We start from the raw sequence: 27,318 nt of genomic DNA, 5'->3' as shown, positions 1-27,318 counted from the left end.
CCATGCCCACCCAGCAACCGGGCAGAGAACCCCTTGCTAAAATTTTTGAAGCCCACCTCTGATTAAACTTTGTATCCACCGACTTCTAATTCAAGATAATATTCTTTGTACTTGATAGGCTCTGTGGGGGCACCTACCCTCTGGAATCAGCTGCCCCCTGAGATAAGGAGGATCCAAGACCTCGGTGCCTTCCGCCGTGCCCTTAAAACTTTCTTTTTTCAGCAAGCCGGGCTGGCTTAACATATTTTTTTAAATATTTTTTAATTCTTAATTGGTTTGTTATCTTAAATTGGGGCCAAATTAATATATATCCTATTAATTGTTTTTAATGTTTGTATTGTATGTTTTTATCTGGCTGTACACAGCCCTGAGTCCCTCGGGAGAAGGTGCGGTATATAAATTCGAGATAAAATAAATAAATAATAATAAAAAAAAGCTACAGTATATTAGTGCTTAAAAACTAAAATGCCTTTGCTTCATTTTGAAATGAATCATTATAGTTCTCTGTTAGCCAGAAGAATTATTACAGTAGATCAGTCTGGGTGTCAAACTCGCTTCGTCACGGCGGTGTAACGTGATATATCGAGACTTTCCCCCCTTTTGCTAAACCAGGCGAGGGCGGAGCCAGAACATGCCACATCTGACCCATGGGCAATGAGTTTGACACCCCTGCAGTAGAGCAAATAATGCAATCAACTATCTCCCCAAGTATTACCTGATCTGTGTTTTTCTACGACTGGAAGCTACAAATGTCTAGCAAATAAAATAGGATTATTACATGCAACTAACTGGAGCTAGTACAGCGCCCGTTTTAGAGTTTCATTTCTACTTCAATGAAAACTGTCCATTTACTTTCCCCCAAATGTTAACGATACAATTTTGACCTCCAAATGTTTGCATTAACAAAAGCAAAAAGCTGCATTTTTTTGGAGAAGCAGTGAGTGTTGTGGGGTTAGTTGCACATGGAGACTGAACAAAATTTTCACTTTGCAGGTTTCACCAAGGACATGGTAAGTCAAAATTATGGTAAAAATCAGGTATTGTAAAAATCAAGGATGAAGGAATCATAGCAGTTTGTTTCTACATATTTGGTTAAATGTGAGGTTAGCCAGATCTGACCTTCCAAGATCTGGCAATCCCTAGTTTTGGGTGAAATTCTATAAAGTCAGTTGTGCAATGTCATTGAAAGAGTGTTTGTAGCCTTGGGTTTTTATTTGCAGTTAGAGAATATAGTTTTCTGCTTCAAATTAATTGTTATGTTAATTATGCAGTAAGGTTTTTGACACCTCCCAAACTGTGAAGCCTGTGCTGGCTCTCCTCTCCGCAGAAATGAAGATTTTTCTCTAGCCTGCCTCTTTTGTAGTCAGTATTTTTAACAACCTCATTAGTGAGGATTTCTCCTCTTTGAAGAAAGCAAGCCTTACTGCAGAGCATCTGGAGCAAGTGGAGAGTTAGAGCTGCAGATCACAGGGATGCCATCTGCAACAGGTCTGGAGCACATTGCAACTGCTGCTAGCAAATATTTTACTGCTCTTGGTTTTCTCCGCTTCTGGGGAGGTCCTAAATTAAGTGGAAAGTCAACAGATTAAGCTTTCTTCAATGTTGCATAATGGGTTGGAACCAAATGTAGTTGTATAGTGAGTAAATCTGTTGCAATCGACAGGGATAATCTTAGTTACATCAATTCCAGTTAAATTACTTCAAGTACAGTACAATCAATTCAATACTTCTACACCCACTTTCAATGGGTAATTCAATGGGACTTTTGAGTAGACATTTAGAATTGTTCCTCAATTTGATGGAACTGGCTGAGCATTTGAAGGGCCTGGCAGAAAATTGGTGAAAAATACGGAAGTTCTTTGATAGAAGGACATTGTCAGTTTTGGAAGTAGAAATTGACTCAATCCATGTGTCATGCCAAACAATGATTTGTTTAACTATTATGGAATATAGCAGCTTGCTGGGCTCATAAACAGGTGCCAAAGCACATGGCATAGCAGACAAGCCTTTTCGGTCAATTCTCAATTTTTTAAAAAATTATGCAGAAGTGAATGCAGTAGTATTTCTTTTTCATAAGCAGTTATACAGCACAGCATGCTAAATATTTTTTTAAAAATGTTATAATCAAAAGGGTCCAGAATTTTGGACTACAGACAGACAGACAGACAGACAGACAGACACAGACACAGACACAGACACAGACACAGACACAGACAGACACAGACACAGACACAGACACAGACACACACTTTCTTAGATTTATATCCCATCTTTTGTACAGGAGGTCAAGAGAGCATCTGCTCCTTCTCCAAGTCTTTCCCACAACTATCACCTTGTGAAAAAGGTTGTGCTAAGTGAGAATGGCTGACCAGGGAGCTTCTGTGGCTGAAAGTAGATTAGATCCTGTGTCTCCCTGAGGAGACATCTCCACCATTATACCACAATGGCTGTATTATAGCAATAGCACTTCCTTTTATATGCTTCTTAGTGCTTTACAGCCCTCTCTAAGCAGTTTACAGAGTCAGCATATTGCCCCCAACAATCCGGGTCCTCATTTTACCTACCTCGGAAGGATGGAAGGCTGAGTCAACCTTGAGCCGGTGAAAATTGAACTGCCAAACTGCAGGCAGCCGGCAGTCAGCAGAAATAGCCTGCAGTACTGCATTCTAACCACTGCGCCACCATGGCTCTGGAGTTATATCTATGGAAAGTCATTTAAAATTCCCTAGAATTTACTTCTGAATGATCATGCATACCATTATCTATTAAACTCTCCTAAATGGAGCCACGAATAGGTGTACATTGACTTCAGATCTTATGATGACTTGCAATGATTATCTTAGATACAGTAGTAGTCTTTCCTAACAATGCTTGAAGAAGGCAACTTCTAGTTGCAACCAAGTCCTCTTACTTTCCAAAATGTTACTATTTTAGCCACAGTATCATTTCTGTTCCCTGCTCTATTTATACTCTGCTTCTACTGGAATGAAAAAAGGGACATCAAGGCAGTAGGGAGCAACCACAGCTGATACGAGAGGCAAATTGTTCCAATAGATGAGTATTGTCCATTTACATGTTCTATGAAAACATCAATTATCTTCTTAGTTGCACTTATGCCTATTTGCCGTCTGCAGTTAAGATGAGTAAGCTTTCAGCTAAGGTTATTGAAAGGCTCTCCAACAGTAAAGCAATGGCAGTGGTTTTATTTATTTGTTTTATTTTTTTTTATTTCGAATTTATATACCGCACCTTCTCCCGAGGGACTCAGGGCGGTGTACAGCCAGATAAAAACATACAATACAAACATTAAAAACAATTAAAAGGATATATATTAATTTGGCCCCAGTTTAAAATAACAAACCAATTAAAAATATTTTAAAAATATGTTAAGTCAGCCCGGCTTGCTGAAAAAAGAAAGTTTTAAGGGCACAGCGGAAGGCACCAAGGTCTTGGATTCTCCTTATCTCTGGGGGCAGCTGATTCCAGAGGGTAGGTGCCCCCATAGAGAAGGCCTTCCCCTTGGGGGTCACCAGCCTACATTGTTTGGCTGATGGCACCCCAAGGAGGCCCTCTCTGTGGGAGCGCACAGGTCGGTGGGAGGTCATCGGTAGCAGCAGGCGGTCTCGAAGATAACTAGGTCCTATGCCATGGAGCACTTTAAAGGTGGTAACCAACACCTTGAAGCGCACCCGGAAGACCACTGGGAGCCAGTGCAGCTCACGCAGAAGCGGTGTTATGTGGGAGTGCCAGGCGGCTCCCGTGATTACCCACGTGGCCGCATTCTGGACCAGTTGGAGCCTCCAGGTGCTCCTCAAGGGGAGCCCCATGTCGAGAGCGTTGCAGTAGTCCAGGCGCGAGGTGACGAGGGCGTGGGTGACTGGGCACAGGGAATCCCGATCAAGAAAGGGCCGTAACTGGCGGATCAGGCGAACCTGACAGAAGGTCCCCCTGGCTACAGCCGTCAGATGTTCCTCCAAGGACAGCTGCGTATCCAAGAGGACTCCCAGATTGCGTGCCCTCTCCACGGGGGCCAAAGACTTGCCCCCAATAGTCAGTGATGGAGTCAACTGACTATATCGGGATGCCGGGAACCACAGCCACTCAGTCTTGGAAGGGTTGAGCTTGAGCCTGTTCCTCCCCATCCAGATCCGCACAGCCTCTGGGACATCACTTCAAGGGCATCGTTGGGGCGGCCTGGGATGGAGATGTACAGCTGGGTGTCATCAGCGTACTGATGGTAGTTCACTCCAAAGCCACGGATGATCTCACCCAGCGGCTTCACATAAAAGTTGAACAGAAGGGGCGAGAGGACCGACCCCTGAGGCACTTCATGGATGAGAGGCCTCGAGGTCGACCTCTGCCCCCCTGCCAACACGAACTGTGACCGGCCTGAGAGAAAGGAGGGGAACCACCGTAATACGGTGCCCCCCAACCCCAACTCCTCTAACCGGTGCAGCATGATACCATGGTCGATGGTATCAAAAGCCGCTGAGAGATCTAACAGGGCTAGGTCAGAGGAGCAACCCTTGTCCCGCGCCCTCCAGAGATCATCTACCAACGCGACCAATGCCGTTTCCGTCCTGTGCCCAGGCCTGAAAGCTGACTGGAACAGATCTAGATAAGATGTTTCCTCCAGGAATTGTGGAAACTGTCGCGCGACCACACTCTCAACAACCTTTGCCACAAAGCGAAGGTTGGAGACAGGATGGTAGTTGGCTAATACTGCCGGGTCCAGGGAAGGCTTCTTGAGGAGAGGCCTCACCACCACCTCTTTCAAGGCAGTGGGGAAGTAACCCTCACTCAACGAAGCATTGATAATTCCCTGGAGCCAGCCTCGTGTAACCTCCTGGGAAGCCAGTACTAACCAGGAGGGACACGGGTCCAGTAAACATGTGGCCGCACTAAGTCTCCCCAGAATCCTGTCTATGTCATCAGGAGTCACAGAGTCAAACGCTTCCCAGATAACGTTCTCAGGACTGTTCCTCGTCACCCTGCCTGAATCTACCCAGTCAGAGTCCAAATCCCCCCGGATCTGAGCGATTTCGTCATACAAGTATCATCCGAAATCCTCAGCCCTGCCCTCCAGGGGTTTGATTTAGCGAGCCCATCCAACTCTAGTTTTAATGCTTCTTCCTGAACTAGAAATATTGCGGGATCTAGGTATCTGCTAACTGTCTTTTATGGCTCTTTTTCACCATTCAATGGAGTTGTGTTTTTTCTGAGACACAGTCTGCTTCTTCCCACTTCATCTGAGGTAACAGAAGGATAAGAGGCATTGTATTGTGCTCCTCTGAGGCAAGGTTTTTATATTAGGATGACTTTGGAAGAATTAGAGCATGCCATTAATCTATGAAACATTGCAGCATAACAATTTGGAGGATGACTTCAGACCACCAGAGAAATAATGTTGGTAAGGAACATGACTTGAGAGCAAACGATTTCATCCCCTCACCATTAAGGACTTAGATCTCATGCTGAACAACTTGTTTAGAACAAGCTTTATTGCATTCTGGCTGACAGGTTGAGCTGGAAGAAACTGGAGAATTTTGAAGGAAGAAACATTCCAACGCTTTGAATGCTGATGTACTACTTTATATTGGCCATGGGGTGACCTTGCTTCCCATAAATTGCATCTGTACCAGGGGTGAAATCCAAATTTTTTCCCTACCGGTTCTGTGGGCGTGGCTTGGTGAGCATGGCAGGGGAAGGATACCGCAAAATCTCCATTCCCACCCCACTCCAGGGGAAGGATACTGCAAAATCCCCATTCCCACCCCACTCCTGGGGGAAGGATATTGCAAAATCTCCATTCCCACCCTACTCTGGGGCCAGCCAGAGGTGGCATTTGCTGGTTCTCTGAACTACTCAAAATTTCCGCTACCGGTTCTCCAGAACCTGTTAGAACCTGCTGGATTTCACCCCTGATCTGTACCCTACTTACAATTGGCATTCTAGGAAGATTGTCCTTGAGTATTTTTAAGAGAATTTTTTTTTTTTACTGTAAACATCTATTTTGTTGCAAACGGCTATCTTCAGGCAATTTTTTGCAAACGTGAAGGATGTTTGTATCAGTGATAGGTGCAAAGAGATAGGAAGACAACCCACTGAATGATGTATATCTACATGCTTTACAAGTGAACGTACAGTTTTGGTAAGAAATATGCCCAGTTGTGTGAAAATCAGTGCTGAAGAAAAAGGATATCACAATGCAAAGCATCAAAATAAGATAGACTTGTTATTTTGCCAACCCAGTTATAAAGAGTTTGTAACATGCACCTAACAAATTATTTGTGGGTGATTCATTGAATATAACAGGTCCTAGTTTGTTTTTCTATTAATATAACTTTAATGACATAGGTAGACATTGACGTGCAATTAATTTAGCCTAATTGCATATAAATGTCTACCTATGCCATTAAAGAATCAGAGATAAGGCTGAACAGCCAATCAGAAATATATCAGAAATATATATTTATGTATATTTTTGATATGTATATATCAGAAATATATACATCAGAAATGTATCAGAAATATATGCAGCTGTTACTTAATATAACATTTCATTTCATTTTTAAACACAATGTATAAAAAGTCCACTCCATGACTTGTTGAGGTCAGCAGCAAAATACTTACTTCCGTTGATATGATCAAAATTAAAATCCAGATGGTCCATCATTATGGGACCAGAGGGGGGGGGGGAGGGAATTTAATTTTAATCAAATTATCTAAAAATTCATTTAACTGTATAAAGTGATAGAAACTAGTATTAATTAAATCATGCCACTAAATGCTCTTCATTTTGATGGACAAGATCATTTAGGTCTGCCTTCCTCAACCTGTCATTCTTTCTATGTGCTGCCAAGTGAAATTTTCAGACAATCTCTGCACATCTGGGTAACACCAGGTTGGACAAGGTTGATTTAAGGCATTATTTTTCCAGCACCAGTTGCTGTACTTTGCATGAATCCGAATTAAAAAGTGCATATAGAATATGTTTCAGTGTCATCTAATAGTATATAATTCTATGACTATAATTGTCTATGTGTAGTAGCATAAAGAAGCAGTTGAATGAAGTAATTGCTAGAGCGTCACTGTTCAATGTGGAAGACCAGGATTCAAATCCTGTCTGATACCTACCTTACCTGTAGAAGACAGTGGTAAAATTCTCTTGTTATTCAGAGAAAGGGTAGACATTAAGACTATCTGTGTAACGCATTAGGTAAACCATGCTGTAATAATGTCATGTTTGTTTTTATTTCCCATTGTGTAAACATACAACTTTATAAGTGAACATGCTTCTCTCCAGCCAGGAAGGTATCGCTTCTGAAGGCAGAAGAATGATCAGAACTATGACATGAAATTCTGATATCTACCAAAGTGCTTTTGAAGTAGAAGCTATGGTTTGGGCACTTGCATGATCTGCAGGGAGTTGCAAAACAATTATAGGAAACATTATATAATAAATTCAGAGTAAGCCATTCCTAAGCAATTTTACCCTATTTAGTTGCAATGTCAGAACTGAACCTTAAGTAGCAGTTATTAAAACTAGAGTCTACAGAAGGTCTGTATGATCCCCAAACAGGACAGGGAAAAATGTTAATTCTTCCTCCACCACCTTTAAAAAATAGCAGGAAATTATTCTAGTGGGTTACACTTAAATAGTAATGTTTTCCACACTGGTGGGCAGAATAGTCCTGTTCCTTTTTGCACATTCACTTTTTCCAATTACTCACTAAGAATCTTCCCTCTCTTCCTTGATCTCTTTCTCTTCAGGTGGCCAATCTCCTACGGCTGTTCCAGATCCCTCAGATCAGTTATGCTTCCACCAGTGCCAAACTGAGTGACAAGTCTCGCTATGATTACTTTGCTCGCACTGTCCCACCAGACTTCTACCAGGCCAAAGCTATGTCTGAGATCCTGCGCTTCTTCAACTGGACCTACGTCTCCACCGTGGCCTCTGAAGGAGACTATGGAGAAACAGGCATTGAAGCTTTTGAACAACAGGCTCGGGCCCGCAACATCTGCATTGCAACTTCTGAGAAAGTGGGACGCTCTATGAACAAGAAGACTTTTGATGGGGTGATTAAGGCACTGATGCAAAAACCCAGTGCAAGAGTGGTAGTGCTATTCACCCGAAGTGAAGATGCCCGGGAGCTGCTAGCAGCTGCTCAAAGGATTAATGTGTCCTTCACCTGGGTGGCCAGTGATGGTTGGGGAGCTCTGGAGAGTGTAGTGGCTGGAAGTGAGCCAATTGCTGATGGTGCTATCACTATTGAACTGGCATCCTACCCAATACAGGAATTTGCAGTGTACTTCCAAAACCTCAACCTCCACAACAACAGCCGAAATCCATGGTTCCAGGAGTTCTGGGAACACAAGTTCCAGTGTAGTTTCCACAGCCAGAACTGCAGTCACTTCTCCTTGAAGTCAGGGCAGTTTGAGCAGGAATCCAAGATCATGTTTGTGGTCAATGCAGTCTATGCGATGGCCCATGCCCTTCATAACATGCATCAAGCACTCTGCCCCAATGCCACCAAGCTCTGTGATTCCATGAAGCCGGTGAATGGTAAGCGGTTCTACAAGGATTTCATGCTCAACGTAACTTTTGATGGTAAGCCAAAGTAATGATAATGATTTGATATAGAATGTTGTGGGGAGCACAAACAGACAAAGATCAGGGTGTGGAGAACAGAACTGGAGCCTCAGATTAAGACGAACAGTACAATCTCAGGGCAGAGTATGGCAGAAATATCCTGAAAGGTAGAGTTTTCTATATGACCACAAACTGTCTGATCAGAAGCGGGTTCCAAATCCTGTCGTTACTGGTTCGCTTGTGCGCGGGCTCATGCGTGGGGCAGTTCTGCGCATGTGCAGAAGCTTCTGCACATGCGCAGAAGTGTCCGGGCAGGTAGGCGGAGCCTCCCACCCCAGCCACTACTGGTTGGCCCAATCCGGTGCGAACCAGTAGCAACCCACCACTGTGGTTACCAGAAATATTCCTTTGTGAATTGCTCTAACATTATTAATTGAAAAAAAAATCTCTCATTGATTGAATGTTGCCATCAAGTGAAAAAGTCTCACTCTTGTTCTCTTGGGCATGATAGCTGCTAGTTTAGCATGCTTGTACAAATGGAACAAAACTGTAGTTTTCTCAGGCCAGGAGATTTGACTGCCTAGAATTTGAGTTTCCATAAGTTCTGCTGATATTTTACAGTGAAAGCAAGATAGTTACACACAGGGGAATTCTGAAAGTTGAAGTCCACACATCTTAAAGTTGCCACATTTGAAAAGCACTAATTTCAGCAGCCATGTCTTCTAGAAAGCTTCAGTGGCTGTTTTAAAGGTTTTTTCTTCCATGTGTGAGGGAGACATACAAAACTGCTTCACTGACAATCCAACAGAAGTGTTATCTATATATAAAACTACCCAAAACTGCATATGAAGCAGCAAGCCTTCCAGAGGATGTAGCTGCTTGAGTGTTTCAAGGAGAGAGGTGTTGTTTGTACTAACATGCTTTGAAAAAATGCCACTTCTAATGTACAGCATTTTGGATACATTAAAAGATTATTTATTATGTTCTGGCTGCTCTGCAGTGATTCCAAAGATAGCCTTCCCAATCCTCATGCCCTTCAGATATTTTGGACTTCAGCTCCATGTCTAATTCAGTTTTTAAGATTTCTGCACAGATTATATTGCTATAAACTTTGTTGAGAATATGCAAGTAAATTATGTACATTGGGGGTGATAAGCATCTCTCTGTGATGAAGTAGTTTATATCCATACAAAAATGACGAGGAATAGAACTTCTCTTTTTAAATAGCAAAGTGGCAAAAGTATAACAGAACCAATTTTGGGAAAAAGTTTCCATGTGGACAGCTCAGTTTTGTAATCATGCTATTTCTTTCTCATTTGAATCCAATTTTCCAATTCCACTTCACAGCTCCATTTCGACCACCACTAGACACCAAAAGTATGGTTCGATTTGACCAATGTGGAGATGGAATTGGTCGTTACAATATTTTCAACTACCAGAGAGCCAATGGGAGATATCGCTATCAGAAGGTAGGCTACTGGGCAGAAGGACTCCTTCTGAACACCAGCCTCATTCCATGGGTGAAGACCTCCATTCCTGTTTCCCAGTGCAGTGACCCCTGCAAGAAGAATGAAATGAAGAGCATGCAACCAGGAGACATGTGCTGTTGGATATGTATCCCATGCCAGCCATATGAATTTCTGCTGGATGAATTTACTTGCAGAGATTGTGGCCTTGGCTATTGGCCCAATACGACTTTAAATGGATGCTATGAACTACCCCAAGAGTATATTCACTGGAAGGATGTCTGGGCTATTGGGCCAGTCACAATTTCTTGCCTTGGTTTCATGTCCACTCTATTTGTTTTGGGGGTCTTTGTTAGGAATAATGACACTCCCATTGTGAAAGCATCAGGCCGAGAACTATGCTACATCCTGCTGACTGGAGTGTTGATGTGCTACAGCATGACATTTATCTTCATTGCCAAGCCTTCCACTGTGGTCTGTACTCTGCGGCGCCTAGGGTTGGGCACCTCCTTTGCTGTTTGCTACTCTGCCCTCTTGACCAAGACAAACCGCATTGCAAGGATTTTCAGTGGAGTCAAAGAAGGCGTGCAGCGTCCACGGTTCATAAGCCCCACCTCCCAAGTGGTCATCTGCCTGGCTCTTATTTCATGCCAGCTCGTTATTGTCATTATCTGGCTCATGGTGGAGATTCCAGGCACACGAAAGGAGACTGAGTCTGACAAAAGGTATATTGTCATCCTCAAGTGCAACAACCGAGACTCCAGTATGCTAATTTCACTCACCTACAATGTCCTCTTGATCGTGTTGTGTACAGTCTATGCCTTCAAGACCAGGAAATGTCCAGAAAACTTCAATGAGGCCAAGTTCATTGGATTCACCATGTATACCACATGCATCATTTGGCTAGCCTTCCTGCCCATCTTCTATGTTACCTCCAGCGATTACCGCGTAAGTTAGCTCTTGCTGGGAATAAGATAAAAAAGGTATCTTTAACATACAGCAGGCAGCTTCAGAGAATCTTTCCCAGATTCAGTCCAGATGTCCTGGGATACAATTTCCATTGATGGAGTTTGGACTAGGAGAGGGAAAATTGAAGTTCTAGTCTACTCTTAGCTACAGGAGATCACTGGTGACTTTGGGCCAGTTATTCTCTTTCAATCAAAGAGCCACCCTCATTAGATGATTGATGTGGGGAAACATAAGAGGAGGGAATGCTATGTATGCCACTTGGAGCTCCTGAATGAAAGGTGGGATATAACACTAATAAACATAATCGATCAGAATTTATGAATTGTTCCATAAGTAATCTTTTTTTTATTTGACATATGTCAACTTTTATCCCTCTCTCCCAATACTAGGAAATTTTTGTTAATCTGTTCAAGGAACAACTAACAGACCCACTCATTAATTAATTAATTAATTAATTAATTAATTAATTAATTCATTCATTCATTCATTCATTCATTCCACAGCATGCATCAATAAGAAAATAAAGACAGCAAAAAGAGTAAAGAGTCAAATTTAAGTTTAAGGTGCTAGCAACTTTATCTGTGAGGCTTATATGTGAGCAAACATTCCAAGAAGATCTTGGACCTGGGAAAGAGGTTTGCTGCATAATTAGCACTACAGTAGCTAAAATGTGACAAGTATCTTCTGTGTTAATTCTGTTATTAATTAATTGCAGAAAGCCAATGCTGCAGCATTCCAGGTCTTGAGTGGGCAAACAGCCAAGGTCTTCGGTTGCATATCTGTATTACAGGCTTGCACAAGACACAAATATCCCCGCAGTCGTGCTTTCCCTTATCAGTCTACGTCTAGGAATTTCTGGAACAGAACTTGACAAAGAGTGTCACACTATACCCTCAATTTAGTTGTCACTGTAATAGTCATAAGCTGTTTTTCACCATATCAGATTAAAAGACTCATACTTTTTTTTTCTTTCTTTCCATTTTTGAAACATCTTTTCTCTATGGAAAGAATACATAAAAGTCTCCAGGGTTTCTCCACACTTGATATACTTAACTGTGAGTTAGTTTCTGGAATATCCTTAGATAATAAAAGCTCAGGTGGGGATGGAGGAACCTGTAGCTCTTTATTGTTAAGAGCATAAGAACTATCCAAAAAGTGCCAATGGGGCTTGTGTAATTGCATCCTGGATAGCGCAACAAGAACCAGAACAACAATAGAGAACCACAACAATAGAGCTATTTATTCATCAGCATGTTGCACTTTGGGGAGCGCAAAGCTAAGAACGTGCTTCACCAAATATAGTGAGACACAAGGTTTTTTTTAAGACACAGAATTTTGCTGCACTCAGAGTTTAGGAGTCCCAGAATGTACAGTGGTAGCAGTGGGACAAAATGAATTTCCCACATCCCTGTGTGTACGTATTATATCCGTGGGCCAGAGAAATGATTGCTATTGCTAAGCAAGAAATATTATTTATTTATTTATTTATTTATTGAATTTCTATACCGCCCTACTCCCGAAGGACTCAGGGCGGTGAACAGCCATAAAATAAAACACATACATATGCAAAATTTAAAATCGAATAAAATGAATTAAATAAATTTGGCTGAATTAATACCCATAATTTAAAATACCCATATTTTAAAATACATTAAAATTTAAAATTTGCACTTAAAAGGGAGAAGATTTAGGCGAGGCCAGCTTGATGAAATAACAGAGTCTTCAGCTCGCGGTGGAAGGTGCGCAGATCCGGAATCCTCCGTATCTCTGGGGGGAGCTCGTTCCAGATCGTCGGTGCTCCCACAGAGAAGGCTCTCCCCCTAGGGGCCGACAGCCGACATTGTTTGGCCGACGGCACCTGGAGGAACCCCTCTCTGTGGGAGCGTACTGGTCGGTGGGAGGCTATTGATGGTAGTAGGCGGTCCCGTAAATAGCAGTGTATTGCAGCCTTCTGATTGACAGGGCAATTGGAACTCCTCCTGGAGTGGATGCTTGACTTAATTGCACCCCCTTCCACTTCAGGCATCCAGACATGGCAATATCCTGGCATCATTAGATGGAAAAGCAGAATTGCTAGCCCAGTGATGGCAAACCTTTTCAGCACCGAGTGCCTAAACTGGAACACGCATGCATGCATGTGCATGCACCGGAGCGCCGGAAACCCAAAGATCAGTGCACATGTGCATGTGCATGCATGCCAGTCAGCTGGTCTTTGCACACGCCAGGGCACTGGAAACCCAAAGACCAGCTGGCCGGCGTGTGCATGCCTACTTTTTGGGCATTTGCCAGGCTGTTTTTTGGGCCATTTTCAGGCCATTTTTCGGCCGGTTTGGGTGGTTTTCCGGCACTCCAGCACCCACAAAGACCAGCTGGCCAGCGCACACGTATGAGCGGGATACCAGAAGAACAGCTGGCGATGGCACGCGTGCCCACAGAGAGGGCTCTGCGTGCCACCTCTGGCACATGTGCCATAGGTTCACCATCACATTGCTAGCCCATCACCGGGAGGAGTTTGGAAAGCAACTAAGGTTTTCCCCTGTTAGCAAGCACAGAAACATGGGTTAATGCTAGCCATTTAGTCTCTGCCTCTCTCTTGTGAAAAGGAATACATTTAGGAGTTGACAAGAAAGGTGGGACAAAGCAACTCAACTGATAGGCTGACAAACAAGAACGGCTTTGCTGACCATCTTCTTGCTTAGTCATTGGCCCAAAGGGTGAATGCTTAATGGGCTGGTGACCCTCTGGGAAGATGAATGTGCCTGTCCTCACAGCATCTTGGTGTCTGAGCAGAACTGAAAGTAAACAAAACAGCTAGAATCAACTTTGGGTACATTGAAATTAGATTCGGGAGAATTGAGAGTTGGAAAAGCTGGTTACTTAGAAAAGCCCCTGGTGTTCTTGGGGGAGGAAATATAATAAAAGAGGTCATTTTAAAGGCATTATTCTTATAACAAAATTATTGTAGTTCAAGTAATTTGGGAGCCATGGACCCACACTGTTTTCATAATTATATAATTGCATAAGAAGAACCTCACAGTTTTGGTCAGAAATAGCAGGCTCTCATCGTGTTCAAATTATCCATAATTGAGTAATTAGAAACTGAGAAATAATTACTTTTTGAACCTTAAGGCAATTTTCAAAATAAGCATTTCTAGACCTCACCTTCAATTACCCGGTCTCTTTGAACCTTGTAGCCATCGTGTTTCTTTCTTTAGAGAAACAGCAACCCCTTTTGCCCATCAAAAAGCAAAAAAAAAAGACAAAATGCTAGGGCTTTTTCAGGTGATCCTTTTTAATATCTGAGAGTTCGGGAACTGAAAATAGAGCTGCCATTAATGCAAGGATCTTATGGCTCACCTTGTGGGAGACGCTTCTGCAGGACCTAAAGATCACAATCTGCTTGTGGGACATTGAACTGGATTGCTATTGAAAAGTTCACTCAGTGCTTCTTCCTGTTTCATACTGGAAATCTTTAAACGACAAGTGTGAGAGGCTTCAAAAGGAATGGCCATATAATGAGTTTTCTGGTTGCATTACTCTTGTTTTAACTGGACAACTGGCATAGCTCGTGTTAGCTTGTTTGCCTTTGGGTATTAAGTATATTAAATGAACATGTGCTCATTCAAATTAAGCACCATCTTAAGTTTCCTTAAGAGTGGGTAATTTAATTCCACATAATGCTTGAGAAGGGGCGGGTGGTCCGTCTGCTTGTAGATGGTCCCCTAATACATTTGAATTCTGCTGCCTAATTGGAGTTGCAGATTCTTGTATCATGTTTTTGTCACTTAAAGTTGTTGGTTAACAATCCTCTGTGTTTGTGGGAGGGTTTGCTCTGGGAGGAAGTTTGCAGAAGATGAGTTTATTAGCAAATTCTAATTTACTAAAGACTGAGCATGTGTTATTTCCGTAAGGGCCTGTGAGAGCCTTATTAAAAAGGCAAAGACTGCTTTATTGCCAGTTGGATTTATGTAGCTCAGATATAATAAATATATGATAGTTGAAAAACTGCAGCTGCTGCTTTAAGGAGCCAAGCTATTGAAGTGACTCTTAAAGTAGTAGAATTTCTTTTTGTCAGATTTATGAGGAAACCTGAAAAGTTTTCACTGCTGTAGCCAAGATTGGGAGATGCTGTTCTTGTGCTATCTAGATGATTTTTCCGTAACTTTTTTTGGAGAGAGTCTACTATTTAGGAATCTCAGCAGCGAAGCTTCCTCTAAAACAGGAGTGTCAAACTCGATTTCATTGAGGGCCACATCAGGGTTGTGTTTGACCTCCGGGCCAGGGTGCGCGTGGCCATGATGGATATGGCCAGGGTAGGTGTGGCCATCTTGATGTCACTCATGTCAGGGGCGTCTGTGGTGGCCCGATTGCTCTGCCGGCGAAAACGGGCTCCCGAGCTCTGTCTTCAGCCGCAAGGGCCTCCTGCCGCCCTCTGCATGCAGCCCCCCGAGCTTCGTATTCACTGGCAGTGAGCGGCGGGAGGCAGTCGCAGCTGAAAACAGAGCCTGGGAGGACCGCACACTGCCCTCCCAAGCTCTGTTTTGGCCAGTCCTTTGCTGTTTCTAGGGCAGCCCCATGAGCCAGATCAAAACACCCCGTTGGCTGGATCCCACCCCTGGCCCTTGAGTTTGACACCCCTGCTCTAAAATAATCAGAGATAGATATTTTTCCCACACGAAATGAGAGATCTTCACATTGGGATCTCATCTGACTAAAGGAGAAATCAGACTAGCAACTTCAGAGTTTTTAATCCCACTCTACAAATCAGTATCAGCAGCTGAAGATCTGGGTTGCTAGTGTGGAGCCAGGATTATGACGTTGCTATTATAATACTAATATCATTTGCAGTTATGACAAAGCTACCCAATCCCACAAAATGCAATCTGAAAGAATTGTTGTGGTTGTAAGGATTTATTGAAGAAACGTAATGATTATCATTACGTAGTTGGAGATGTTGGTGCGCTGTTACTCCATGTAGCATACTGAAATAGCTCAGAAGCAGCAGAACCTGTTGGGAGATAAAATTAATACATCTCTGCACATAGATGTGAGCCAGTGGTGGGTTGCTATAGATTCACTCCAGTTCAGGCGAACTGGTAGCAGTGGTGGCGGGCTCCGCCCCCCTGCCCGGATGATTCTGTGCATGCGTAGAAGTGTCGCGTGCATGAGTGAGCATGCGTGCACCCGCAAGCTAACCAGTAGCGACAGGATTTGCAACCCACTACTGATGTGAGCATACATTTTTCACCCAGCCCATCCATTTCATCCTGCTAAGAGGGCTGACTGAGAAAATTCCCTCACAAGCCTTGAGAAGAAGGGTTTGGAAACAAGCCTTGGTAGCAAGCTCCTCAATCTGATTTAGCCTGGCCCTTACTCCATATTAGAATGGTGGCTTCCTGCTAACCTTCCAGAAGGCTGCTCTGAAAGAAATAAGAAGGAACTGAATGATACTGTTGAGACCACTTTGATGTAATGATTAAATTCACTGGACTAGGAGCAGGGTGACCTGAGTTCTAGACTTTCCTTAAGCATGGAAGTCAGCTGAGGGTCTTTGAGCCAGCCACTCCCTCAACCCTAATCTGGGAATTTAAAAACATCTTGGAAGAAGATCCTGGCAAACCACTTGGGAAAATGTTGCCAAGGAAACTGCATGGATCTGTATTAATACCTTCTGATGACTTTTAATTGCTTGGAATGTAAATTGCCTAAAATCTGAGGGGGGACATGAAATGTAGAGGTAAGTACCTAAACAAGTTTTTTTTTTTAAATCCTTGAAGAGGAACCACGTTTAACATTTGTAATAGATTGGATTCCCATATCATTCTAAAAACTTGGCTTACTTTAATCAGAAATTGCTAAATAAGTCACAGTTGCTGGCTGTAATGTACTACAATGAATTATAAACCAGACTCTCAGAGAGCACTGAAGCAAAAATAGGACTTCCATAAGAGGGCTGCAAAAATCCTTTGTTGCCATCTAGTTGTCAATCAAATGGTTGCAGCTTAGATACAAGAGCTTAGACAAAAAACACATAAATCACACAAAAGCAAACTAGGAGCATAGATGAGGAGCAAAGTTTTGGATGTTTTCAGGAGAAATTAAACAATAGCTGGTGCTGGGAGATAAATTCTTAGGTTTATGGCTTCCTGAATGAGTTTAGACTTCTATGGAACAAACAGGGAAAATTTCCTAGAATAAGTTAAAGGATGCAAAATATCGAGATGATGAATTAATCTCTGAAAGGCAAAGTTACTCCTGGTTATTTTTCTTCCAAGACTTTAGTTTCTTGACTATTCTATCTAGTCTATCTAGATAGAAAGCAGTCTCCACATTTTCAGGGTTTCCATAATATTTCCTCGTGTAGAGCTAACTCACTGTTGGGTTAAAGTAGAAGATACATACTATAGTTACAAACTTTAAACGAAGTACCGACGATTAACTAGAAGGATTTACAAGTATAAAAGTAATTGTGGCTGAGTTTTTTTTTTCTCAATACATTCATTTCATATTGCTAAAACTAGCTTTCCTTTTTACCTCCTAATCGGTAAGGCTATTGTGAAAATACATTAATTCTTTATTGACTGAAGAAGTTAAAAATAATTTATTTGTATATTCCTGAAGACAGCCACGGGTCTCCTGAGCCTTTCTCATAATATTTTTTTATTTCATATTTCACACTCTGTTGCATTAAAATCCATTTATATGTTGTGGGAACTGACTTCTGACAACATGGCAAATGCACTGATTGAGTGCAAAAAAAAAAAAGGATTGCTTAATTTCTGAGATGAGTCTCTTTCACCACATTGTATAAATCTCAGCTAGTCTTTCTTACACTTTAACCACCCACTTCTTTCCGTGTATTTTTATGCATTCATTTTGACATTTAAGCAGCAACCTAACAATAGTTTAATTCTTCCAACTTAAATTAGATTAGAATTGGATTATTGAACTGGGACATCATATTGGTCGAGCTCAGAGAAGTATTTGGACAGCTGTGGGCCTATCTTAATGTCTGTCTAGACAAGGAAAATAATTCAGAATAGACACAGCTGTATTGGGCACATGAACAGTACTGGGTGTTCTATCCATTCCATTGGGTGTTCTATTCCATCGCTGACTATTGGGGGCGAGACATTGGCCCCCACGGAGAGGGCGCGTAACTTGGGTGTCCTCCTGGACACATGGCTATCTTTAGAAGAGCATATGACGGCCGTGGCCAGGGGGGCTTTCTATCAGGTTCGCCTGATACGCCAGTTGCGCCCCTTTCTGGATCGGGACTCCCTATGCACGGTCACTCATGCCCTCGTCACTTCCCGCCTCGACTACTGCAACGGTCTCTACATGGGGCTCCCCTTGAGGAGCACTCGGAGGCTCCAACTGGTGCAGAATGCGGCCGCGCGGGTACTTATGGGGGTGACATGGCGCTCCCACGTGACACCTCTCCTGCGCGAGCTGCATTGGCTTCCAGTGGTCTTCCGAGTGCACTTCAAGGTGTTGGTTCTCATCTTCAAAGCGCTCCATGGCTTAGGATCCAGTTATTTACGAGACCAACTTCTGCCTCCGATAACCTCCCACCGGCCAACACGCTCCCACAGAGAGGGTCTCCTCAGGGTGCCGTCTGTCAGGCAATGTCGGCTGGTGACCCCCCGGGGAAGAGCCTTCTCTGTGGGGGCACCCGCCCTCTGGAATGAGCTACCCCCAGGGATATGACTAATCCTGGACCTCCGTACCTTCTGCCGGGCCCTGAAGACTTTTTTATTTCAGCAAGCCGGGCTGGGTTAAAATTTTTAATTGGGTGAATTTTATGTGTAAGGGGTTTTAAAATTGGAGAAGCCAAAGATAATTTAATTTTGTTTTAATGTATTTTAATATTTGTATTGTGTGTTTTTAATTCTGGCTGTTCACCGCCCCGAGTCCTTCGGGAGAGGGGGCGGTATAGAAATTTAATAAATAAATAAATAAAATAAATTCAGGGCTATTTGGGAGGTATGGAGGGGAGGGGGTAAGGGAGAGTCCTGTGTAACTTTCCCAGAATGTCATATTTCAACTCTTGGGTCTGATGGAAAGTCTTGCAAAATTTTCTCCTGCAAATCTGGGCAATTCCAGCATCTTGCCCACAAGGACTCATTCCCTACCAGCAGAGGTGCACCCCTACTGCCTCCAGGAATTCCTTCAGCCATTTGTTCAGGAGCTCCAGAATCCCTTTCTTAGTTGATTCCTCTATGAGGCCTCTTAGCCATGTCTGCCACAAGTTTGTTCTTCTCTAAGAAAAGAAAAAAAGACATTAAAATGTTAGAACCTCCTTTCCTTTTGTGCAAGCACAGGGCTATAGCAATGTGGCTATTCATCCATTCCCAGAACTTCCCACAGATATCTTAAGCCCCCCCATACCTATGACACAGTTTGCTCTCATTTCAAGTGGACTAAAAGCATTTTGAGATACAAGGAAGCTCCATACCTTGTTCAGTGATCATGGTAGGGAGACAGCAAGTTGGTGGGCTATAAATGTCCTTCAGGCTGCCCAAAGATTATTGTTGTTGTTGTGATTGGGCTATACATGAACATTTCATCACAAAGCGGACCAGTGGATTATTACATCTGGATAGTTAAAGTGCTCATAGATCCATCCCTGTTTTTTATGTCCTTTTTTTTTTTTTAATTTGATTTATATGCCGCCCTTCTCCGGAGACTCAGGGCGGCTTACAATGCGTTAAGCAATAGCCTTCATACTTTTGTATATTTATACAAAGTCATCTTATTGCCCCCACAAACTGGGTCCTCATTTAACCTACCTTAGAAAGAATGGAAGGCTGAGTCAACCTTGAGCCTGGTAAGATTCGAACCTGCAGAAATTGCAGGCAGCTGTGTTAATAACAGGGTGCATTAAACCACTGTACTACCAAGGCTCCTTGCTTTATGCTTCAGGTTTGCTGGATTGGTTTGCTTCTTTCTTTTCCCCTTTACAGGTTCAGACCACGACGATGTGCATCTCAGTTAGTCTAAGTGGCACAGTAGTTCTTGGCTGCCTCTTTACTCCCAAGCTGCATATCATTCTGTTCCAGCCCCAGAAAAACGTAGCCAGCCATCGCGTTTCCACCAACCGATTCAGTGTGACAGCTGCAGGCTCCAGCCACTCGCAGGGTGAGTGTGTGAGAGAGTTCTTATAAGCAATGATCCCCACCTTATATTTATCTGCAGTGTGACTGAGAGCAAAGATTTTCCTTACTCGGTGTACTCAGTGGATAAGTTTGTCTGCAGCAGCAATTTATTCTCACTGTCACATGGCTGAATTGTCTTTCATATACTGTGTCTTAAACAACTGAGAGTTCATATAGATGTTAGCATAGAGCAAAGTGCACCACTCTGAAAAGCAACAACTGTTCCTGGGAAATTACAAAAATAACTGCTGATAGTTGTTGGTTTTGTCACCCGTGGCTACATTTACACATAATGCAAAACTATAAATCTGGTAGGATGAAGACAAGTTGCAGTACTTATCCTTCTCCTCTGAAGAATGATTTTCTTTTCTTTTTTTCAGTTTTGACCAACCCAGCTGGCTTTGATCTCTGATGAACTGAGGCTTAAGTGTGCTGGGTGGAAATCATAGTTCAAAAAGCTGACCTGTTTTCACTAATTGTAGTTAGAGTAATCATAGTTTTGGATTTGGACATAATGTGGAAGTTTCCAGTCTCCCTCTGTTAACTGTGATGGAGACAAAGTGATCATTTGTGCATCTGAAGTTTATGCCAGTTTAAATAGTCAATATAACAACAGTATCAGCCAATGTGTCAATGGAGCAATCAGCCTTGCTCCAATCGAACATCACCAGTTCGATTGGAGCAACACAAACATCATCAATCACGCTACCACCAGCCACACTTGTGAGTTCATTGAAGGCTGGCACTTCCATCAACATTGACCTACAACCAGCCTACAAACCCCTCAGTATCCGAATCATCTGCACAGCCAACCAGAGATAGCACCAACCCCCAACTAACCCATGCAATTCCCGCTCAACCAGCAGTTCGCCTCCCAATGTCCCTGACCTGACATAACCTCCCTCTCACAAGACCCGTCACAAGACTCTTCACTGATGACTCACACCCGGCCTATCATAAGACCCTCACTTGACACACTCACACCTGAAGCCCCTATAAACAGAAGAACACTGACATCCCCTAAATTCCTCTGAAGATGTTACCTAGCCTGGTAATGAAACGTTACCCTAACCCTCACCCTAACCAACCCACAAGCTTGGAGAACGAACCTTCACCCTCAGTATCAACCAATGTTGCTAAGGAAGTTTGTTAAATGTCTTACCTGATAAAGTGATTCCATTTTCCCACAAACTAGTCTACTGACAACTCTCTTTGCATTTGAATATAATATAACAATTAATATACTGTATGCTTTATATCAGTGGTGAAATCCAAACCAGTTTGCTACCAGTTCACTGGCTGCACATGCGCACTGCGTGCCCATGTGCAGTGTGCACCAAACGCGTGCTCTGTGCACATGCACGCATAGTACATGCCAAAAGGAGGCTTGGGAAGGTAAGTAGAACAGCAAGGGGGGGATCAGCTGTGGCGCGTGATTTAGCTTTCCTAGAAAGCAGAATTTCCTGCTTTCTAGCAAAGCTAAACCCCACTGTACAGCTGATCGCCAGAAATACCGGTTCGGAGGAATCGGTAGCTTTTTTAAACTACCAGTTTGCCTGAACCGGTAGCTTTTTTTTACTACCGGTTCGCCCAAATCGGTAGTTTTTATCACTACCGGTTCTCTTGAACTGGAGTGAACCGGTAGCATTTCACCCCTGCTTTATATAAAGCTTAGCCACCATAGAAAAAGCCTGAAAAGAACCAGGATGAAGGAGGGTATATAAAGGATGAAGAAGGAGGATCTGTGACATTGTTTTTTTTTTCTTAATCAAAACAGCTAAGCTAAAACCATCAACTAATGGTGTTAATTTTGTGTCATCATCTTGTCCTCTCTTGAGTCACTATTCTGGGCTCTTCTCTGAATGTGAAATCATGTCAAAAGATTTCACAGAACAATTGATCTGTGAAAATAATCAGCAAAAGAAGAAACTACACAAAGATGAAAACTAGTTATTTTGTCACAGAATTTGTCTTTTATGTCTTCTGGACATAAAATGAAGACCCATCTTTGTAAGCCATTTAAATTCAGTGATGCAGGCCACTTAATTAGATATTGTGTTATCTACAGTAACTTGTTTTCCCAGTAAATATGTCCTGGCAAAACAGTTAAATTAAGACTCTTTTCAGAGTCATAGAATGATAATATAAAGAGAGTAACAATAGCCTGCATTGTGAAAAACTAAATCTCTTTGTTAGGAAACACTCCTAGCACACTTTCTTAACAATGTTTGGCCAATATATTGTTCTTGTTGTTACACTGTCTATTCACCCAATTTGTATCCCAGCCTTTAGACTGGGTATTTGGGTTCCAACCAAAAGCCTAGGAACCTTGGAGGCATCTTTGTGGCACGGAGGAACTTCTAAGCAAGGTAGGATTCCCCCACCCCCAAAGATATTGGTGTTCAAGTCCAGTACATTTCCAAATATTTGGAGAATCCCATTGTTAAGGCTTCAAAAGCTCTGATTCCTATGGTATTAAAGCTGACCTTTTCTTCCAAACCCTTTCAACTGCAAATTGCAAATCCCATGTTTTGTTACTTTTTCCATGTGTTTTTTGTCAATTGAACTATTGGCTAATATTGCGATATCTATGGACCACACTTTTCTCAATAATAATAATAATAATAATAATAATAATAATAATAATAATAATAATAATAATATCTACTCTGATTATGTTTCCAGTGTCTATAGTTTGCATTTTAAATTCCTACCATTATTAGTGAATATAGTGTTTGTAGTTTGCAAGATGCTCTCCTGTCTTCTCCAACAGTATCTCACTATTTTGGCACTGCTGCTCTCATTCTTTTCCTTTGCCCTTCTTCATCTGCATGAGAAAGCACCATCATCCAATCAGGCTGTTGAACAGAAGAATTGGTGGGCTAGATTAGACCCTGCAGGCACATCAGATAAATATCAGGCTGCTCAAGAGCTTCTGAAGGGCAAAAATAACAGAACATGCCAGCTGTCATTTTGGAAATCAAACTAGATGAACAGGTCAATGTGTAAGAAAATGTACTGGGTAAAATTTCTAGCTCTTTTAAAAATGATGATTAATGAAAAGACCAGTTTCACCCCTTCCCTGTTTTAAAGTTTGCTTCAACCAATTTCTACTCCTTTTCCATGACTATTTCACATTTTATGTGCTTTGTTTGACAGATTTCTCCAAAGATACACTCTTTTGTCTGTTCCTTTTCTATATATCCCTTTCTATTATGCACATTTTGGCAATTTTCCTGGATTGATGTCTTTTCATTTGAACAGTTTGCCTACCGTGAACTCTTTTATCAGTGGGGAAGGGGACTGATAATTGGTTGGTTGGTGAATGGTGATGTTTGACACATCGTTAAGCATGAGATTCTTAATTATCGTCCTTTGAAATCTTTTCCCAATTTGTATCTCCCAGGGTCAACTTCTCAATATGTCCCAACAGTCTGCAATGGCCGTGAAGTGGTGGATTCTACAACCTCATCCTTGTGAACACTTGTGCTTGGTGACCATGAGTATTTGTAGCCGTTGTGCTCATCTCCTACAAACAAATGCCTTTTTTTGTTTCTCACTGGGCCTTTTCTTTCCTTAACTGATAACAACAGCAACTAGTTTCCAAGTTCATCTGTTGGTCAAAAGTTTTCAAGGCAAAGGAATAGGGACACAAGAAATGGGATCAAAGCTTTATCCTCAAAGACAAAGACCAATGCAGAGAGGCAGGGATATTTCAGCACAGTTTGGGATGGTTTTTTAAAAAAGTAATCCAGTGGCTCCATATTGTAGGACACATAAAGGATTGGTTAAAATGTATAATTTGGGCTACAAGACAGTGATCTAAACTAACATTTTCTGTTTGTATTAATTTTCATCTTTCTTTCTGTTAGACTTCAAATTATGAAGAAACCAAGGAAAATTTGGTTTAACACAAAATTTGGTACAGTGCAAGAGGTGGAAGAGAATCTTGTATTTAAAAACCTGGAGATTCATTGCAGCGTCTTAATTGCATTGAACCAAATTGTTATATTCTTCAGTTTGTTTTACAAACTTAGCACTCAGTGAGAGCTTTCTTTGATGAATAAACATATGACATAATCTACGAAGGAAAGTAAATGCAGAAATGGAATTTAATACACAGAGCTGGTCAAAACTAGGAAGAAAAGCACTGAAATTGTGTTGTTTTAATAACAATACAGAAGATGCACACTGAAATCTTCTTTGATGGTTGGGTAATACTGTTGGCAATAATAGCAGAATAAGCAAAGGACTAGTTGTATAGACCAATAAAATGGTGCCTGAAAACTTCCATGATGATTCCGGACTGTAGACATTGTTTCAGAGGGGATCCTAATCTCCAGACCTTCCTCTGTTGTATGAAGAGGAAGAAGACCTTGATCTTGTTACTTGAATTATACAGTAGTTAAATATTGAGAGGTATAGTGCCAATATAAGCCCAATAGTTTCTTTGTGTCCTAATGATTCACAGGAATTCAGTTATGGGAAAACGTAGGATCTTAAGCAAGTAAGAGTTTATCCAAGCTACTTAAGTGAGAGAAAAACTATGGACAAAATACCACAACACCCAGGTGGAAAAAATGAGAACTTTCTTCTGTCATGAAAAATATTTCTTCTGCTTGCCTTCGAAGCTAATGTTTCACAAAAACTGTTGGCTGCCTTCTGGGCTGGTTGCTACTTCACAGCTATTGGCTAAAGTTCTTTGCTCTTAGAACTACTGTAGTATGGCAATCATTTCTGTTGATTTCTAAAGGGATGCACAGAACTTCTGGTATCCAAAGGAAGAGGCAACAAGTTATAAAGGAACTTTAGTACTTGCTCTGGGCCAGGAACAGATCTGGGAAAAAAAAGACAAACTTCTCTTTCGGAAGACTCTTGAACCCTTGTCTACATGTAGCCTGTTCTTGGCAACAGCTCTATTATAGCACAATTATTTCTTCTTTTAAGCTGCCGGTGTTGCCAGTGAGCTAAATTAATTAATAGCACATTTTTTTTCTCCATGGAAAAGCCTGCCCAGCCTCCATTTGTCTTCTATGCTTTCCTCATTATATCCCTGCTCGTAGAGTTTCCATTTCAAATCTGTCAGATGCATCAAGGGACAATATTATGCAAGTAGTGAGAAACTGGGTGCTCCAGTTAGTGTCACTCTTTGCAGGATCTGCCAGTATCTATCATTCTTAAGCACCAAAAGGCTTTCTTGAAAGAGCAACTGGGCCACCAAACACCATCACAAACTCTTCCTAACTGTAAGCTGGGGAAGGTTCATCTCTCAAAGATTCCATTTGTCGTCTCTGGGCAAATTTATCTACTTTAGAAATGCTGCTGAAGGGTTTGAAGGGAAACCCTTTACACCTAAGTATATACGGTGCTGAATATTTTGGTGCAAACCACTTCATCAGTTACAATTTACGCCAAGAACCATCTGTGACTGGCTGTTGAGTTAGCATAGTATGTTAGACTAAAAATATCTTTTGCTAATTTATGCCTTGGTGTTTTGTATAAAGCCAATTGATTAGACAGTTCTGTTAACCATAGTTGGTATCTTTGTGCAAGCATAGCCATGGTTTCTTCTAAGCTGCTATGACTGACTGTACAGTTGGTTAATGGACACATTTTACACCATACTGCCTATGAGGGGCACTAAATCCTTCATCACGGCTTGTGAAACCTTCTAAAACTCACTGTCAACAACAGGAAAAGCTTCAGGCTATTCCAAAGTTGGGGGTTGAGGCAAAACGTCTTCAACCAACTTTCACTGAGGCCAGCACAAAGGAAAGAGCAGTTGTTTATAAGTGGGATGTTGGTTTGAATGAGAGAGAAAAAGAAGCCTTTGTTCGGATAGCTGTTTACAGGGAAGAAATCTCAACTGTGAAAAACGGGGTGTGGCGGGCTGCTGACGGTCTTCAGTGCTTCTGGCAAAATTACAATGCAAATGAAATTCTTTGCTAGATTGGGAAAAACAGTCTGTGCTCATCCAGATTTTGAGGAACTTTCATAAACTTTCCAGAATGGAAAAAGATTGTATGGTTAGAAGCTGGAGCAAGATTTAAATATTCCTTGCACAATCTATAGAAACCTAGCACTTGTGCTAGATTAAAAGGGATAACTTCATTTGTGGCTTTTCTGAGAAAGTTTAGGAATGTGCCAAATTCAAGTGAAATCACAATGGCAGTACAATTTCCTACATTTCTTTGGGCAAGAGTGAATTGGAGGCTTCTGCCCCCTGTGGTTTTGACTTGGGCTTCTTTAATAAGATTTAAAGAATTAAATATCACAATGCTTGCTGTTTTAAGATAATATTTACTCTCATACTAAAGTAACACAAAGAAAGAAGCTATTTCTTACTTTGTGTGCTTTGGTGGTTTTATTACACACCTCTGTTAGTTCTGATGCTTGACAATCATTTGGGATGGAGCTTATGTTTGTGAAATGTTTGAACATCCATTTCCTGGCAGCTGAAGAAAATGAATTCTCGTATTTCTCTCTCTCACTATAAAAAATGTTATTATGTCAGTATGTTCTTAAATTTGTTCAGGACAAGAGTAAAGTGTATCAAAGGAATGTGGAAAGGATTTGAGGACTTAGCCACAAGGGAAGCTAACATAAATGTCAAAAGCACAATTTTACTTCTTTAAAGCAATTCTATTTATAAAACCACCGTACTTATTGTATACCACAAGGCTACTAGAACCAGTAGCAATTATTAATGTAAGCCTTACTCATGGTCTGGAATGAGCAGTTCTCCCTGCAGCTCACAGGTGGAGTGAGATAGGGAGGTAGAACTACCTCACAACCAGGAAGACTAACTTTTCCAATATCATTTTAAAAAGCACATACTTTAAATTTTAAACCAAATTAAAAAACTGAACTATATTTTCCATTTCTCAAATGTTCCCCATGTGAACTGCCTGTGGGGATCTGTCTGAAGCATGGCCCCAAAAATGATAAAAACAGCTTATTGGTATCTAAAAGTATTTTTAGGTTGAAATATTTTTCAGCATTATCAGTGCCTGTGTTTGAACTAGGCAAGACAAGGGATGATAAATTATCATTGTTGGAGCTTAAGTGTAAAATAATATGGGGTTTTTGTTGTTGTTGATCAGCTACACAGATAGTATGCCAGTACTAGAGT

The 27,318-nt window shown here is 41.7% G+C and overlaps 1 protein-coding gene across 2 annotated transcripts in view; it reads left to right on the top strand.

Moving 5' to 3' along the window:
- The window catches only part of GRM2 (glutamate metabotropic receptor 2), a 45,790-nt gene extending 22,124 nt beyond the window's left edge, over positions 1–23,666 (top strand). Inside the window, exons 2-5 of one of the 2 annotated variants that reach the window (XM_070933703.1) lie at positions 7,774–8,611; positions 9,941–11,007; positions 19,995–20,169; positions 23,593–23,666. In XM_070933703.1, the coding sequence (XP_070789804.1) occupies positions 7,774–8,611; positions 9,941–11,007; positions 19,995–20,169; positions 23,593–23,666 (2,154 nt within the window). Of the gene's footprint in view, positions 1–7,773; positions 8,612–9,940; positions 11,008–19,994; positions 20,176–23,592 lie in introns of those variants that run through there. The other variant, XM_070933704.1, reaches the window with a different exon arrangement.
- The last annotated feature ends 3,652 nt before the right edge of the window (positions 23,667–27,318 follow it).

The sequence above is a fragment of the Pituophis catenifer genome, unplaced genomic scaffold (genome assembly GCF_029215685.1).
Source record: "Pituophis catenifer annectens isolate HBS135680 unplaced genomic scaffold, rPitCat1.0.hap2 SCAF_2, whole genome shotgun sequence".
Lineage (NCBI taxonomy): Eukaryota > Metazoa > Chordata > Lepidosauria > Squamata > Colubridae > Pituophis > Pituophis catenifer.
Note: the sequence above shows the minus strand (reverse complement) of the source record. Positions and strands in the feature narration are given on the sequence as shown.